Source organism: Lissotriton vulgaris, chromosome 9 (assembly GCF_964263255.1).
Source record: "Lissotriton vulgaris chromosome 9, aLisVul1.2, whole genome shotgun sequence".
NCBI lineage: Eukaryota > Metazoa > Chordata > Amphibia > Caudata > Salamandridae > Lissotriton > Lissotriton vulgaris.
In genome coordinates this window covers 826,956,128-826,973,955 of record NC_141697.1, presented here as the reverse complement: position 1 = coordinate 826,973,955, position 17,828 = coordinate 826,956,128, and the positions used below count along the sequence as shown (strand labels likewise).

General features: G+C 45.3%; 1 protein-coding gene across 1 annotated transcript in view; it reads right to left on the bottom strand.

Annotated features, from left to right (window-relative positions):
• Window positions 1-14,043: 14,043 nt before the first annotated feature.
• The window catches only part of SLC25A45 (solute carrier family 25 member 45), a 256,040-nt gene continuing 252,255 nt past the window's right edge, over window positions 14,044-17,828 (bottom strand). The window contains exon 7 of the mRNA XM_086936773.1: window positions 14,044-17,672. Coding sequence (XP_086792899.1) covers window positions 17,404-17,672 — 269 coding nt within the window. The 3' untranslated portion in view covers window positions 14,044-17,403. The remainder of the gene's footprint in view (window positions 17,673-17,828) is intronic.

The following is a 17,828-nucleotide window of genomic DNA, read 5'->3' as shown; positions in this document are numbered from 1 at the left end:
AGAAAAACCCCATCAACGCATGGCCCACCACCGGGGCTGAAAAACAATGGTTAAGGAGGGTCAAGGGGACTATATTTATAGACCATCCAAACTCAAATACCCCTAATCAAGCTACAACGAACAAAAAGAGTTGGAGGGTCTGTTAACCAACAGAGCCGAGCCTATACGGTCCTGTTTAGGAGACCACACTTTTGGATTGCACTAAACCAGACCAAGTGGTCACATGACACAAGTATATGATAGATATCCTATCAGCCCACCCACTTGGCGGAGCCTCGTCATGTAGGACGTCTAACCAGGATGGTGAGTCCAAGCCCAGATGAATTGGCCAGACAGCACACACTACTGGTTCATATAGTAGAAGTGTCCATGCCACAGAGTGGTGCTGAAAAAGTGCAGTGCAAACAAAAAGGAGTGAAATAAGTGATGTTAAAATGACGGTCGAGGCAAAAGAATTTTTTTTTATTGATATTCACCAGGACGCCAGGTTAAAAAGAAGTGTAAGACAGTGTGAAAAAATCACTGTTATACTTTGCTGTGTTGTGGATTTTGCCTCGACCGTCATTTTAACATCACTTATTTCACTCCTTTTTGTTTGCACTGCACTTTTTCAGCACCACTCTGTGGCATGGACACTTCTACTATATGAACCAGTAGTGTGTGCTGTCTGGCCAATTCATCTGGGCTTGGACTCACCATCCTGGTTAGACGTCCTACATGACGAGGCTCCGCCAAGTGGGTGGGCTGATAGGATATCTATCATATACTTGTGTCATGTGACCACTTGGTCTGGTTTAGTGCAATCCAAAAGTGTGGTCTCCTAAACAGGACCGTATAGGCTCGGCTCTGTTGGTTAACAGACCCTCCAACTCTTTTTGTTCGTTCCACCACCGGGGCTGTCACAGTCCGGAGTCGGATGGCTTCCGGGTACCGGGTGGCATGGTCCACCAAGACCAGGATGAACCTGCTGCCCATGGCTGTTTTGGGATCCAGAGGCCCCACAATGTCAATGCCCACCCTTTCAAAGGGGGTGCAGACCACAGGGAATGGCTGGAGAGGAGCCTTGTGCTTCCTCCCACTCTTTCCACTTGCCTGGCAAGTCTGGCAGGTCCTGCAATGAGTATCTGAACTCTTGCACATTTGGGGCCAATAAAAGTGGGTGAAAAGCCTTTCAAGGGTCTTGTCCTGCCCCAAATGGCTTGCTAAAGGCACATCATGAGCCAGCCCCAGTAGGAAGGCTCGGAAGCTCTGGAGTACAACCAGCACACAGGCTGACCCAGGCTCAGCAAACATAGGCTCACTATACAGGAGACCATTCTCCCAGTAGATCCAATGTGATCCAGACTGATCACCTGCTGCCTGGTTTGCAGTCTGTTGCCACAAACCCACAAGAGAAGGGCACTTTTTCTGCTCCTCACAGAACTCTTCCCTAGAGGGTCTTCCTTCCTGCTGCAAATGGGTCAGCTCAGGCAGGTCCCCAGTTCAGGTACCTGTTTGCGTTGCGTCGCATTGGGAGGTTATCTGTGAGGTGGTAAAGACCCTGTGAAGTGCTCCTGCTATCTGTGGATACCTTGGGGGCCTAAAGCGAAGTGGAACGCTGCCGACTCACCTCACGGACTCGAAGTCCCAGAAGTCCCTGCTGGCCCACACCTGCACCTGTGCCAGAGCTCCGCCCGCCGCCCACGGAACACTTGATAAAACCTAGCCGAACCCGCTTCGCGGGTGCCGCATCGCATTGGGAGGTTATCTGTGAGGTGGTAAAGACCCTGTGAAGTGCTCCTGCTATCTGTGGAAACCTTGGGGGCCAAAGGCGAAGTGGAACGTTGCTGACTCACCGCACGGACTCGAAGTCCCAGGAGTCCCTGCTGGCCCACACCTGCACCTGTGCCAGAGCTCCGCCCACCGCCCATTAAATCTACTTAACGAGTCATTACACCCGCTGCGCAGAAGCACACGGGAGCGTGACGGGAGAAGCCCGGGACAAGGCGGGACCGTCTGAGGCCGTCAGAACCCAAAAGAGAATCCGGAGTGGGCCATAGCTCTAACATCCTCCACAAACTCCTCAGGATTGTAAGACTGTGTGATTGTTCTTGGGCACCCTTCGCTAATTGTACTGTATATTGTGGGGTAGTTGGTTTACACGTCTAGGGGATCCTTTGGCGGTAACCAATCTACTAGACATGAGCAAGAGGAAGGTCGGGGATAGGGTGGTAGGGACCCTTGAGGATTATTTGACTAGGGCTGAAACAGCACTGAATCAAAAGATTTTAGCCGTGGAGCGTAGGCTCTCCTTGCAACCGGCCCTATCATTACCTTGTGCACAGCCTCTTGTTGTACAGGGTGATACAGAGGGTATCCTTTCAGGAGATTTTTCCTCGACCGGTCCCGTGTGTTTAACATCAAGGTCTGGGATTACTGATCCCTCTTTAATTGTAAGTAGCCCTCCAAGTCCAGCTAAGGTAACCATGCGGGGGAGAAAAGCTAACGAAGGGAAAGTGAGAGAACCACCAAGTAAGAAAAAGAAAGGGCGTGACCCAGTAAGCAAAATGCTTCTACGGCTGTATCTGGCCATATAGTGGTTCAACAATATGGGAATACCACTCCCCCTATAGGCAAACTGCCATTGCAATCTATGGCCCAGCCTAATCTTGAGACATTATGTTCTGTCCTTGGGGACCAGTTAGTAGCCCTTATACAACCTGTCTTGAAAAAGCTTGATTTTGTGGTGGAAAGTCTTAACCGCATCGAAGCTAATCTTAATAGCAAACTATCCCTAGATGCATTATTACCCCAGTCGAATTGTGAGGTAGTTGATAGTCACATTATTGAGGGGGCTAACACCAGACACAATGCTCCAAGAGTTCCAGCAGATAACTCACAGCGTCATACAGTGACTAGGGAACCTTCAAAACAGATTATGGTTCCTATTAATACCGGCGGCAGTGCCCCGCCAGAGCAGCAGATAATGGGGAATAGGTTAAGGCTAGATGGGCAGGAAGCAGGGGGTCACAACATGTTACCAAGCTTACACCTCCTCCCGGAAGCCACCCCATACACGGTAATTTTAGCCAATGTTCCACCACTCCCAGAAGGGTCTAGTGAGCACTGGTCTAATCCTAAAAATAAAGCCCTGTACTGTCTTGGGAAAGAATTTGGGGAAAGCAAAGTATTGTTTGAGGAATTTAAAATGGTTAGGCGAGTCAATTGGGTTGGTCACTCTCATAAATCTCCGGCAGGGGACTGTGTGGTGCTGAGTTTTAGGTTCCCGCTATTGGTAGAACACATATTAGATATGGCCTCTCATTATGTTCCCACATCTGATGAGATTAAGATCTTACCCCTGGGTTTATTTTTATAAACCAGGAAGGGCTATGTTTAACAGGGAGCATTGGGTCTCGCTTAGTGTTCCCACTCCGGGTGTGCAGTCTATTACGACTTCCAACCGTTTTGCCCCCTTAACCACCCTTGAGGATAACGATTGACTGAGGGACCGTAATGTTTCCCCTCGGCCAGTGGCAACCAGGGTTTCTGCACCATTATGGCGGGTGTTATCGGCCCAAGCCGAACCAATGCCCCAAGGAGATGAATGTGTATATGTTTCACCTCCTATAAATGAAGGCCCCCCAGTGTATGCCCAGTTCTTCACTCTAACTTGGATAACCAAGTGGCAAATTTAAATTCTGATTGCCACACTGTTATGGTTTCTTCATGGAACATAGCAGGTTTAGAATCCAAGCTAGATATACCTGACTGGGTGGACTTTATTGATCAGGCGGATATAAGGTGTTTCCAAGAGACCTGGGTGGTAGATTCCATATTCCGCATAGGCTATCTGAATTATTTTAAACCTGCGGTTAAAGGCTTTAGAGGTAGACCGGTGGGTGGCTTGACCACTTGGGTACGCCAGTGTGAGGGTGTCACAGTGGTTGAGGTTCCTATTGATAGCCCTGACATTTTGGCTATTAGGGTTAGTTCCATAAAGGGCCTTAACATCCTCATTATAAACATCTATGTGAGGGGTCTTCCGGGAGGGAAGTGTTCCCCGACAGTTTTACTTTTGGAGAACCTCCTTAGAACTGAGCTGAATGATGGTAACAGGGTGGTGGCAGGTGACTTTAATACTTGCTTTGAGCCTCTGGGTGAGGATGATGGAAAATTATCTGAGGTCGAGGATTCCTTGTGGGGAGTTCCCCAGTTGGAATTAAAACCCATAAGGAAATGGTCTCAAGCGGCTATGTACATGAAGGGACTGTGTCTTGATAAGGGTATGAGGGCAGTGAATGGCAGAACGAAGTCTGATAGGTTAGGGAAGATGCCCTTTGACAATGGTAGATGTGGAAGTCAAATTGATTACATTTTGGTTAACCTGGAGATATGGCCGGCTATTATGGATATGGTGGTAATAAATAGATTAGAAAGCGACCATAACCCCTTGATGTTGTTATCTGGTAGCAGTTTTACCGGTTCCCCCACTGATGAAGATGCCATTGTGCAGGCGAAAGTAACGCTAACCAATGACCGGAGAAGGGTTCGATGGCCAAAAATAGCCTCAAATGTGAAAACTCGGGCTGCTATTAGGAACCTAGTTAGCAAAGCTATGGACAAGCTGACCAGATGTGAGTCCCAGGAGGGGATTAGGAATAGAATCCTGAGTATCCATAGTAAATTATTTTTGGGGCTCAAAACTCTTTTTATTAAAAGCATTCCAAATAACGGCAAAAATAAAACGCAGAGGAAAGATTCCTGGTACGATGCAAGCTGTAGACAGGCCCATAAAGCATTGCTTACAGCTATTAAATCTAGATCACCAGATACTATTAGAAGCTGTAGAGCTACATATAAATCTGCCCAATTAACAGCAAGGAAAAACTGGGATGAAGCTCGCTGGAGGGAGTTATATGAGGCTTGTGAGGGCAGAAACATGTCCCAATTTTGGCACCTTCTTAGATGGGTAGTAGCGACCCTTGGTTGTGTAGAACCCCTAATATTTGTCCCTAGTGATGTAAAGTCTGTTTTGAAATCAATCCAGTGTGGCAAAGCCCGGGGTCCTGACTGCATCCCCGCAGATTTGTTTAAACAGGAGCAAGACTTGTGGGTACCTTATTTAACTATTCTAGCTAACGCCATTGCCAGTGGAGCATCGGTTCCCGATTCTTGGTTCGGGGCAGAGATATTACCGATCTACAAGAAAGGTGATCGATCTGTCCCGGCCAACTATCGACCGATTAGTCTTATAGACGCAGTTCAAAAAATTATAGCCCGTCTGGTATTGGGACGTATTCAGAGCTGGATGTCCGAAACTGATATTTTAGCGCATTTACAGGCGGGTTTTCGGATTCATATTGGGACCCTTGATCAAGCCTTCAGGTTCGTGCTCTTGTATTGGAAGGAAGTATTCCTTGGGGGTGGTATGCTCTTTGCAGCCTTCATGGACCTAAGGTCCGCGTTTGACCTTGTGCCAAGGACCAAATTGTGGGAAGTTGTCCAGGAGATGGGTATGCCTAAAGAACTGGTGAGGTTTCTGGTCAACATACACGAACCAAGGGGAGGTGACAGCAAGATTTGAGGTGTCTAAAGGGGTAAGACAAGGGTGTGTACTGGCCCCCACCCTGTTTTCTCTGTTTATTAACGAGGTTATAAATTATTTCTCCAACTACCCGACAGATGCACCCTCCATAGCTGGTATGAAATAAACATGAGCGTGAAATCCGTTACGCTCGCGGATTTTGCGGATTTTCGGGAAATCCGCAATCCGCGAATTTTGCGGATTTCCCGCAAAATCCGCAAAAAAAAATCCGCGAACGTAACGGGTTCAAAAGTTGAACCCACACTCATTTAACTATTTTACATTGGCGCCAGCAAGCTGCCAGCGCCGTTGTAAAATAGTTACAAAGTTAGCTTGCACAGGAACCACTAGATAAAACGAAGCAGGTGCTTCCTGTGCAAGCTAACTTTGTAACTATTTTACAACGGTGCTGGCAGCTTGCTGGCGCCATTGTAAAATAGTTACAGGGCAGCACAGCCTTACAGGTCACTCAAGGGACCCCTGCGCCCTTCAGGGCGATTGCATAGTAACACACACATGGTCGCTCGAACTAGTTAATGCTCAAATTCAGTGACTCATTCATTAGCCCAAAAACAATCATGAGCGTCTTCGAGGCTGGACAGGTGTGCCTCTTCCCAAATGTACCGTGGAAAATCAGCTGTGATGCTGGATAGAGGCCTTTGCATCCTTGACTTTCACGAGCGCAACTCCCGTGCTGTTCCTGTGACCAGGAGCTTCTTTTTCTTCATCTGCTGAACCGATCTTTCTCTGACCTTTTATACATACAAGAGGCATGTGAACTCGCATGGAAGCCCCCCCCACCACAAAATCCGCAAATCATGGTCGCTCGAACTAGTTAATGCTCAAATTCAGTGACTCATTCATTAGCCCAAAAACAATCATGAGCGTCTTCGAGGCTGGACAGGTGTGCTTCTTCCCAAATCTACCGTGGAAAATCAGCTGTGATGCATCCTTGCATCCTTGACTTTCATGAGCGCAATCCCCGTGCTGTTCCTGTGACCAGGAGCTTCTTTCTGTTCGTGTTCGCACGGGTTGCTGCAAGTTCGCACGCGTTTTGTACAATTTCGCAATTTGCGAAATTGTACAAAACGCGTGCGAACTTGCAGAAACCTGTGCGAACATACAAAAAAAAAAATCCACGCGGATTCGCGGATTTTGGCAATCCGCAAATCCAAAAATCCGCAAATTCGCGGATTGCCAATCCGCAAAATCCGCTCATGCTTAGTATGAAAGTCCCCTTGCTCATGTTCGCGGACAACACTCTTTTAATTTCTAAGACGCGACAGGGGCTACAGTTAGCACTGTCCTGTTTTGAGTTGTTTTGCCGGGAACATGAGCTAGAGATTAATGTGGGGAAGACCAAGTTTATGGTCCTTCGTGGCTCAAGACCAGTTAAAGCAAAGGTTCATATGGGAGGTGCCACCTTGGAACAGACATCAACCTTTACCTATCTGGGGGTCACCTTCAGTGATAACCTAAGTTGGAAGACCCAGATAGATTTATTCACCATAAAGCACCCCCAACTAGGTGGAGCCTTGCTTAAAGAACATAGGTATTTTCTAACTAAACCTATGGCTCCCCTGATCAAAATGTATGGCTCTAAAATCCTTCCAGCCGTAATGTACGGTGACGAATTAGTAACCTGGACTCCTTAAAGGTGGCACAAAACAAATTTCTTAGGTCTGCTGTAGGGTTACCACAATCTTCCCCATGTATACCTCTTCTATATGATTTAGGATGTCAGCCTGTTGAGGACATGGCGCGGTATAGACCGCAGGTGTTTTGGCGACGCCTGTGGACTACACTGGAATTGTCCCTATTTGCCAAGGCCCTACTAGAAGTTAAAGGTCTATGGGGCTCACAGAGGATTACCTGGCTGTCTGAAATTAAAACCATTCTGACAGATATGGGGATGGGGGAGTTATGGACCAACCCCGATACAGTTCCTCGACTGGTAGTTCCTTGACTGCAACATATTTGGCAATCAAGGACGATTCCTTTCCTGAAGAGTACTGAGATACTATAACAAAGTCACAGGATCGCAAACTGTATCACCAGTTTAGACTTGGCTCCCTACCGCTACATGATCTAACGAAAAGCTGGAATACATTTGGTAGTGGGAAATACCCTCTTTGTGTGGACCAGATTGAAACAGTTGATCACTTTCTCCTTGTTTGTCCCGAGCATCTCCAATCTAGACAGTTGTGGCTATGCCCTGTATGTCGGATAATGGGTATAAGATCCGCGCAGGTAGCTAGTAGAATACTGAAAACTGATTCTTCAAAACTTGTGGTTATTGGTGTGGCTAAATTCATCAGTTGAGCTTGGATATTTCGGTCTCTGAAGATTAGCTCCTACTTTTCTGGTCCACAAGATATGCTGTGGCCACTGAGGTAGTGGCTATTATTAAGGCCTTAAGGATAATTGAGGAGGGTCCCATTTGTTTTAAATAGTTTCATTAAGCTGTCAAGCCTTTTTGAAAAATTGTACATTTAATATCTTTTTATCACAGGTTTTAGCTAGCTAGCTATCTATTTATATGTTTTATTTTTTTACATACTATGGATAATTAATTTTATATTGTTTTTTTGGATTAATTGTATCAATGTAAATTATGAATTGTATAGTATATCATTTATGATGAAATATTCGCAATAAAGACTTTATGACTGATGACTGAGGTACCTGTTCCCCAGTAGGTTCCAGGCATCTACCTCTAGGTCTGCCTCCTCCTGGACTGTGGGAATTGTGGGGGCGGGTTTCCCGACCCCTGGCCTCTTCTCTTTAATATGAAAAACAAAATAGGGCTGGCTCTAATCAGCAAGGCTGAGCCTATATCATAAACAACAAAACAAAGGTGCCAGTGCTGATAAAAGTGAATGTAAAGTGAGGTAAATCCTCCACTAACTGAAAGTCAAATTCAGAAAAGGGATTGCTTTTTAATCGCAGCTTTATTGTGTATTCAATAAATTTTTATAAAATGCATTTGTACATTTGGGAATGAAACATTAAAGGAAAAACAAGGATGCAAGGGGACACATGAAAAGGCAATCAAGTTAGAGCGAACCACCATTCGTTCCTACAATCATATCACTTTCACCAAGCATTCAACAGCACACAAGCTAGTTTCACTCATACCATATATACATTATCTACAACAGGAAAAACAAAAGACACTGTAGCTGCCTGAATGTAACCACACTATTTGTACTCCGTAGTGGCAAATGACAAGGGTTTAGCACTTTCGAACAGTTTTTTGCAAATCCGATATAAATTAGAGGGTGTCCAACAAATAGCTAATGATCTATGTACAGTTGTAACTCTTAGATCAGTGGCAGAAGGCCCTTCCTTACACTGTTCTGCCACTGATCTAAGAGTTACAACTGTACATAGATCATTAGCTATTTGTTGGACACCCTCTAATTTATATCGGATTTGCAAAAAACTGTTCGAAAGTGCTAAACCCTTGTCATTTGCCACTACGGAGTACAAATAGTGTGGTTACATTCAGGCAGCTACAGTGTCTTTTGTTTTTCCTGTTGTAGATAATGTATATATGGTATGAGTGAAACTAGCTTGTGTGCTGTTGAATGCTTGGTGAAAGTGATATGATTGTAGGAACGAATGGTGGTTCGCTCTAACTTGATTGCCTTTTCATGTGTCCCCTTGCATCCTTGTTTTTCCTTTAATGTTTCATTCCCAAATGTACAAATGCATTTTATAAAAATTTATTGAATACACAATAAAGCTGCGATTAAAAAGCAATCCCTTTTCTGAATTTGACTTTCAGTTAGTGGAGGATTTACCTCACTTTACATTCTCTTCTCTTTAAGGCAGGCACTTGGGCCACTCTTTCAGGCCCCACGTCCTCTTGAACACCCTTACTGGCTACCATGGACCAGGTGGTCACACACGCCCACTCAGGCAGACCCAACAACTTTGCTCCACCTTAGCCGAAGGGGAGCTCTCCAAATCATTACCCAACAGACAGTCAACAGGTATGGCTGGCCTCATAGCTACTTGAAGAGTACCAGAGACCCCCCACTCAAAGGGAACTTGAGCCACCTTACAGTGGCTCTCTGTGTTGTCAGCGGCAAACAATTGGGTAAAATGCATCAGGGACCACCTGCTCTTCAGACACCAGCCAACACCTGAGAGCTGTCACACTTGCGCCGGTGTCTTTAAGAGCCTCCACTCTATGGCCATTGATGGTCACCCACTGCCTGTACCTTTTAGTGTTATCAGGCAGTTGGGTCCTGGGGACCACCTCACAGTCTCCTAAAGAGACTAGGGACATCTCTGTGTGACGCCACACACTTTGGGCACATATCTCCCCCCCAGGGCTACACTAGCCATCTGCCTGAGTGGTGCACCAGTGGATGCTGTCTTATCTCTTTGGGGGCACTGGGGATCATAGAACCGGTGGCCAACCTCACCGCACGTAAAACATTTTAGGGGTCCCCTATAAACAGGTTTACCTGTCATACCCCTGGCTTCTTCTCCTGGGGAGGCTTGGAAACCTTCCCTTCGTTCACTTGGGGATTACTTTAGGGCCCTTTCTGGAACTCCATCTGTTTACCCTTGTCTCCCCACTCTGCCCATCTTTGGCGAAGTCTCCCAAATGACCCTTGTGGACCCGGGTACTCACCCAGCGGTCCGCCTTCTCAGCAAGCTTCCTAGGGTTAGTCAGCTTGCTATCAATAAGGTGCTGGCATAGCTCTGGAAAACAATTACTAGACAAGCGCTCCCATGCGAACAAATCATAGAGCCCCTGATAATCATTCACTTTACTACCCTTCACCCAACCATCCGTTGCTCTGCAAAAAAAGGTCACATATTCTACCCAAGTGCTAGACTCCAGTTTTTTACAATTCGTAAACCTTTGTCTGTAAAGCTCAGGGGTCAACCCATACCTGGTCATTAAAGCTTCCTTCATTTGTTCATAAGAATTCTGATCCTCAGAAGGCAATTCCAATAAGGTATCTCGCCCATCAAAGAGGAACCGCCCCCACAACCCTACTCCCCAATCCTTCTCAGGGACCCGGTGGGAGGACATAGCTTCCTCATAGGCTTTGAACCATGGCCTAATATCTTCATTCTTATGAAACTCCTTAATGACATCCTTGAGAATGAACACTCTTATTTCTACAGGCACGACTGGTGCACTGCCACCAGAGGGAGAAATCTCTAACTCTTAGCTTTCATTTCCAATTCCCTTCACATTCTCTCATGCTCCAAATGCATTCTTTTTTCCTCCAAGGCCACCTTCTTATTCTCCATCTCCATCTGCCAACCTATTTTGAGCTTGGCCAACTCCATCTTATGCACCCTATCTCTCTCCCTGTCCTCCAACTCTCTTGGGGACAGGTCCTTTGAAGAGACACTGCTGCCTGCTCTAGAAGGCACCTTCCTCCCATCCGGGCCCACTGGCCCCTCTTGCTGCCCATCTAAATTCTCTACATCCTCCCTAGGATCTTCAGGATGCTCAGTGGCATTCCTAGATTCTACCCAGGCCTTCAGCGCCTTCTGGTATTTCTCTTTCTTGGTGAGGCCTTTCATAGAGACTTTAAATTTCCTGCAAGCAGATTTGAGGTAAGACACAGTTTAAGTGTCAATCCTATCTTCTTCAAAATCAATGTCAACAGATGCAATGGATGCTGCTTTGTTCATGGTGAAAAACAGTTGGTAGTTCTCTAAAAAGCAAAAAGAAGTTTCCAGGAAAATTCTACCAAAAAGTATGTGATCGCGTTATGGTTTGCACTCACTAGTAGTGTACACCAATCACCGTAAATGAGTCACAAATGCAAGTCCAAATCCGCACCGCTGACCACCAATGTTAGAAATGGGGGTCTCTATTTGGCAGAGGTAGGTACCTTTTACCAAATAGAGACCCTTGCTTCTACTCAGGGTAAGGGGCTACACTTCTAAAATAACCACGGCTCACCCCCTTGGTAGCTTGGCACGAGCAGACAGGCTTATCTCAGATGCAGTGTGTATGGCATTTGTGAACACATTCAGTACTGCAGTGAAAACACTACAAATGGACACTACACCAATGTGGAAAAATAAGCAATCTTTACTAGACTTAACACAAGACCAAACAACAAAAATCAACAATACTGTAATCAAAAATAGACTTTATAATGGTAGAAAATAGCTTAGTTCAATGTAGATGGTAAATGCAACACTTCACTCTCAAAGTACCTTAGATGCGTCATGCAAACAAATAAAAGGGTTACAGTGAAGTTTATGCGCCATTCCTTACACTCAGGGGAGTGGATGTGTCGGTTCCTTACTGCTGTGCAGGGGAGTTGAGTCTTGCTTCCTTACTTTGTGGGGAGTTGATGCGTTGTTTCTTACTGCGGCCCACTGCGATGTGACAAGATGGCACCCTGATGCGATGTAACGATCCAGTGCGATGCACCAAAAGGGTGTCTTGATGTGATGCGACAATGTTGGAAGCGATGCGTGCACGCCCCAATGGCCGTGCTGCAAACTCAGTAACTTCTGAGCCGCGACATGCCCTGCCACACGCCTCTCCGGTGATGCGACGGTGACCTCTGCGGTGGCAACACACTTCTCCGGTGATGCGTCCCACTTAGTCGATGGTGTGACGGTGAACAGCTGAGGCAGCGGCACGCTTCTTCGGTGATGTGACGGCAACTGCTGCGGCGGCGACACGCTTCTCTTCATTGTGTCGCGCTCCAGCTCCCAGCGACCCGCAGTCTTCTCAGAGGGCCCAAACAACAATAGGCACCTCTCTGCATGGCAAAATTCCCAGCAAGGAAATTCAGGGGGAGCTGGTGGTGTAGTCTTTGTGTCCCTGAGACTTCAGAACAGGAGGCAAGCTCACCTTCAAGCCCTTGGAGATCTTCCTCAAGAGAGCAAAAGTACATGCAAAGTTCCCTTTCTCCTTTCCTTGGCAACAAAGTAACCACTGCAGGCCAACCCTAAACAGCAAACAGCATAGGGGCAGTCTCCTCCTTCAGCTTCCTTGGTTCTTCTCCTTGGCAAAGGTTTGTCTTGATTCCCAGAAGTGATCTTAAGTTCTGGGGTTTGGGTCCCCCTTTTGATACACACAAATCCTTTGTCTCTGAAGGCAGAGATAGTCTGTACCTAGTCCAAAACAGTTCTGAGTGCACTCTGCCAATGCACAACTTATTCCTTTGTCAGTGTGGACCAGAGTCATCAGATGCACCATAGGAGGTGGACCCAGCATTGTGGAAGGCAGGCACAGCCCTATTCAGGTCCAGGTGCTACTCCTCCCACTACTCCAAATGCAGATAGGTCTATTCAGCCTAGTACTGACTCACCCATGCACCTGGAGCCACCCCAGCCCCTGTCATTCACAACTCAGACATGAAATACACAAACCTAGCAGAGGCAGGCTTGGCGGTTAGGCAAGAAAATACCTATTTTCTAAAAGTGGTATTTTCAAACACAGAATGTAAATAACCCCTTCACTAAAAGATGTATTTTAGCATTCTGAGTTCAGGCATACTAAACTCGAATTTCTACCTAGTTCCCTGACTCTGTTAGGATTATCAGATATTATAATCAAACTGCCCATTCTGGCCTATGAGAACAGGTAGCCTTGCAATAGTGAAAAACAAAATTGGCTGTAACTCACTATCAGAACATGCCACACACATCAGGGCTTGTCCTTTTTTTTTTTACATACAATGCACCCTGCCCATGGGGGTACCTTGGGCCTACCTTAGGGGTGACTAACATGTAGAAAAAGCATGGTTTACAGACTGGAAAGTGTGTGCACTTGCCAAGTCGACATGGCAGCCACAGGCTGCACACAGGCTCTGCAATGGCAGGCCTGAGCCACATTTTACAAGCTACTTCTGTGGGTGGCATAAACAGTGCTGCAAGCCCAACATCAGCATTTGATTTACAGGCCCTGGGCACACATGCTGCACTGTACTAGGGTATGAAAAGTAAATCAAATAGCCAATCAACGAGTCACTAATCCAGTACAACATTTACAATAGGGAGCACTTGCACTTTGCCACTTAATAGTAGTGGCAAAGTGCCCAAAGCATCTAGACCAGCAAAACATATAGCAAAACACAGGAGGCAACAGCAAAAAAATGGAAGGGAGACCCACGCCAATGGTGCCAGGTTCAACAATACAGTTATGGAATTTGCTTAAGTGCTTTTAGATATGGTCACAGAATCTCTAGCTCATACTGCTGAAAAGCAACAGGTCATCTAAGCATGCACATGGTTTTAACTTAAAACGTCGGTTGTTCCAATAGGACTTTCTTAGTGGCAGAGATAGTTTTGGAAGAACAGCTCCAAGGGACGAGGAGAGGCTGGCAACATGGAATAATTTGAAATACAAACTATACAAATGATCACCCCATTTCAAAATTGATCTTCTCATCTCCTTCATTTCGTTCTTTCTTCATCTTTCGTAAGTTCTAAAATGCAGTGAGTTGTAGCGAAGTGTTTAACCAATACCCGTCTTTTGCTTTGTCAAGTCAAGTCAATCTTTATTGTTTGATTAATTTAAATCATTACAAAAATACAAAGTGCTAGTCCAAATAGCTGTAGTTTGGAGAAGATCAGTATAATAGGCAAAGTGCAAATGCAAACAAAAAAGGATTGACTGGTTTTAAAATTGTGCTTTAATGGGAGAATCCACTTTGTTAATGTTAATATTTAAATTAAAAAAACAGTTAAAATGTCTAGTGCAAACTAGCTACATTTGTGAGTGGAGTACGGTTTGATTTCTGAATCTGCAACAGTTAAATAGCTGTGATCCTTGCCCCTCAACTCTTTGTAGATACTTTAAAGTCTGGGCAATTGTTTTCTGATCTACTGAGTGGAGGCAGGCCGGTATTGCTTGTCTGCATGAGCGCACTCCTAGCTGATTCCAGAGTGGACACAGCCATAGTCGACGTAGGGGAAACAACACTTACAACGCAACTTTTACAACGCACTACCTTTACAACAAAACTTTTACAACGCAACATCCATTACAACGCATACCATTACAACGCAACCATTACAACGCATGTCACTACAACGCATACCACAACAACGCATGTCATTACAACGCAGTCATTACAAAGCATACCATTACAACGCATACCTACACTATCCAACACTTACCCTACTGTTGCACCCCCTGGAGTTAGAATAGTAATTTTTACCCCTACACTATCCAACACTTACCCTACTGCTGCACCCCCTGGTTTTAGAATAGTAATTTTTACCCCTACACTATCCAATACTTTCCCTACTGTTGCACCCCCTGGAGTTAGAATAGTATTTTTTACCCTTACACTATCTAATACTCACCATACATGCAATGTAATGGTATGCGTTGTAAATGTAGTATGCGTTGTAGTGGAATGCGTTGTAAAGGTAGTTTCAAAGAATTCGTTGTAATGGCATGCGTTGTAATGGAATGCGTTGTAATGGATGTTGCGGTGTAAAAAAATGCGCTGTAAAGGTATGCGTTGTAAAAGTATGCGTTGTAACGACATACATCCTCGACGTAGGCTTACAGTAGAATTGCAGAGACAGATAATGTGCACCAGGTCTTCAGTCACTTGGCCACATAATCGAACTGGCAGTTTCCCCTTCTGCCCTCAACCAAGGCAAGTTGTACATGCTTGAGGGCAAAATCTAAATCCGGTATTTCAGGCATTTATTTTTTTATCCTGCAGTTTAAAGCTTCTCTCAGATATTGCTGCAGTTTCAGGGTCTTGTAGCTGTGTAATATTGACCGGGCGTGGGAGTGTTTTCTAGAGTTGCTTTGACTTCTGGTGAATATATTATTTTATTTGCCTTATACACAGCTCTTTTCAAGGTGTCATAACTCGCTGCAGCCAATTATATATCTCTTAGCCTGAGCAGATAAATCATTGCGTCAAGATAGTCTTAAGATGATTTTGGATTTCCTCCCATGCATGGTAGTTGAGTGTTTTTTTCTTCCACAGATATTAGCGTATGGCAGAAGATGGCTAAGGCTACCCGCCTGGCATAGACCTACTTTGTGAGACCAAACTCCTGCCTTATCTGGGCTGGTGTTGTGTCGTGGGGAGCTGGAAGATTTGCCCATATATTCTTGAAATCGTTGTGTCCAGGATTATTGATTCCATTCCCAGTAGAGCCTCGGCCATAGGCCAGAGCTCATACTACTTTCGCCCCGGCAATTTTTAGTATGGGGCTGAACGAGTGACTGTTGAGGCTCCTAAACATGCCAGGGATATCAACTTCCTATTTAATTTCCTCCTTGTGATATTTGAATGAGCTGTTGTTATCAAATAAAATGCAATGGTATTTATATTTGTTTGTTTCCTCAAGCTTGCTATAGTTAAGATACCAGCTAGCCTTTCCTCTGTATTTGTTTCTGGCGAGGATCATGATTTTTATTTTTTTGTTGTATATATTAACCCATTAAACAAGGAGTATGATTGAGTGGCACCCAAGAGAAGAAACTCTGATTCAGCTTAGTAGTACCAGGTCATCAGGGTAAAGGAGATTTGATAGCCGTATCAACCCTAGTTTTGGAGCATGCACGTTTACAGAGGATAAGCCTGGAGGTAGGTCTACCAGGAAAAGATTGAATACAATTGGTGCCAGGACACACCTCTGTTTGAGGCCGCTTGTTGACAGAAGGGTTCTTGATAAATTAACTAAACTCCCTAGTTTGATTCTAATTCACGTTTTGGAGTACAGTTTTTCAATTGCTTTCAGGCAAGGTGGGGGATGCCCCAGTCTTTTAGTCTTCGCCAGAGCATTTTACGATTCACACCAAAGTAAATCGTCTTGGTAGTCTATGTAACAGAGGTAGAGAGGCAGGCTTGATATTTTGGAGAAATTAAAAATGAGAGATAGAACCATTGTGTTTGTCGAAGTTCCTGTTTTCGTTGTGAAGCCTGTTTGGTTGAGGGCCTTGATTAAGTTTGTAGTGGCCCAGTGTTTGAGTTGTTCCAGTAAGATCTAGTCTGGGATCGTTGATCCTAATAGAGCATGATTGAAGAGTGGTGCCTATGCTTCTGCCCATCTTTGCCAGCTCTGTCTTGTATACTGCCTGAGGGATACCATTTGGGCCTGGTGCTCCTGTGGTGCACACCTTTGTTATCAGCCAGAGTACGTCATTGGCAACTATGATGGACATTCTCCCTGTGGCCAGCCCGCTACCAAGGCAATTTTCTCGGACTGGTGAGCTCCTGTGTCTTGTGTCTTACACTTGTGTATAAGTAAGTGGTCCAAACTTTTTCTGAAATGCTAGATTCCATCCTACAATGGGCCGGATATTTTAAGGCATTCGCTTTTTCCAGAAAGTGTTGGCGTTATGGTGCTAGAGGTACCAGATCAGTTTGGCCAAGAAGGTCTCTGTGCTTTGCCTCTTGATCGCACAGAGTGCTCGCATAAATTCTTGTTTTGCGGCCCTTAGGCTAGTATTGTTTGTTTCATTAAGAAGGGGCCGGCGAACTGCACGAAGGGCAGACTTTACATTTTAGTTGTTTCAAGGTGTCCCCTTGTGTAGTTTTTGGCTGGTCAGAGGAGTGGGTACAAATTGGACTCTGGCTGGTTTTGCTCTAATGGCGAACTGTTTGACGAAGCCATTGGTAAATACCATTGTTCTCTAACTAAGCATGTTAGTTGATGAGTTTTTAGAAGGTGCAATTCAGCTTTTTGCGCCAAATCTCCTATCGTGGCAGAGGACCAGTTCACTCTTTTTATATCTGCTGAGTAGATGGGACCCTCAGGTTCTACTGTGCGTTTGTTTTCTGTCAAATTTAGCTTCGTAAAATGTCATATTGCACTGATTGTTATGCGCCTTTCCAGGAATCTGCCATCTTGATAAGTCAGCACATGAACTTCATTAACATTTCATAACTGAAGAAGGTCACAGCATTGACTGGAAAGGCCCGCACACTGTTCAATGTGATTCCTTTCAAAAAGACATTAGCCCCTTCTTGCCTGACGCTTGTGATTATGCAGTCGAGGACGCCTTTGTACCGGACTCCCTTAACACCATCCATCTGCAGTCGAGCCTTAATGACGTCCATGGGGTTTGCGCAAGCCCAACTGACAGTGCCAGCACAGCCTCCAGCAAAGAGCATCGTCAAAGAACCTGCAGAAAGGGAAAGGGAAATATCAACAAAAGCACACGACCACTGCGATTTGCTTCCAAGATATCATTTTGGCAGATTGTAAGATGCAACACACTGTTCGAGGCACACAGACAGCAATGGAAATTCAAAACCTCAACCTTAAATAATTCAGAATC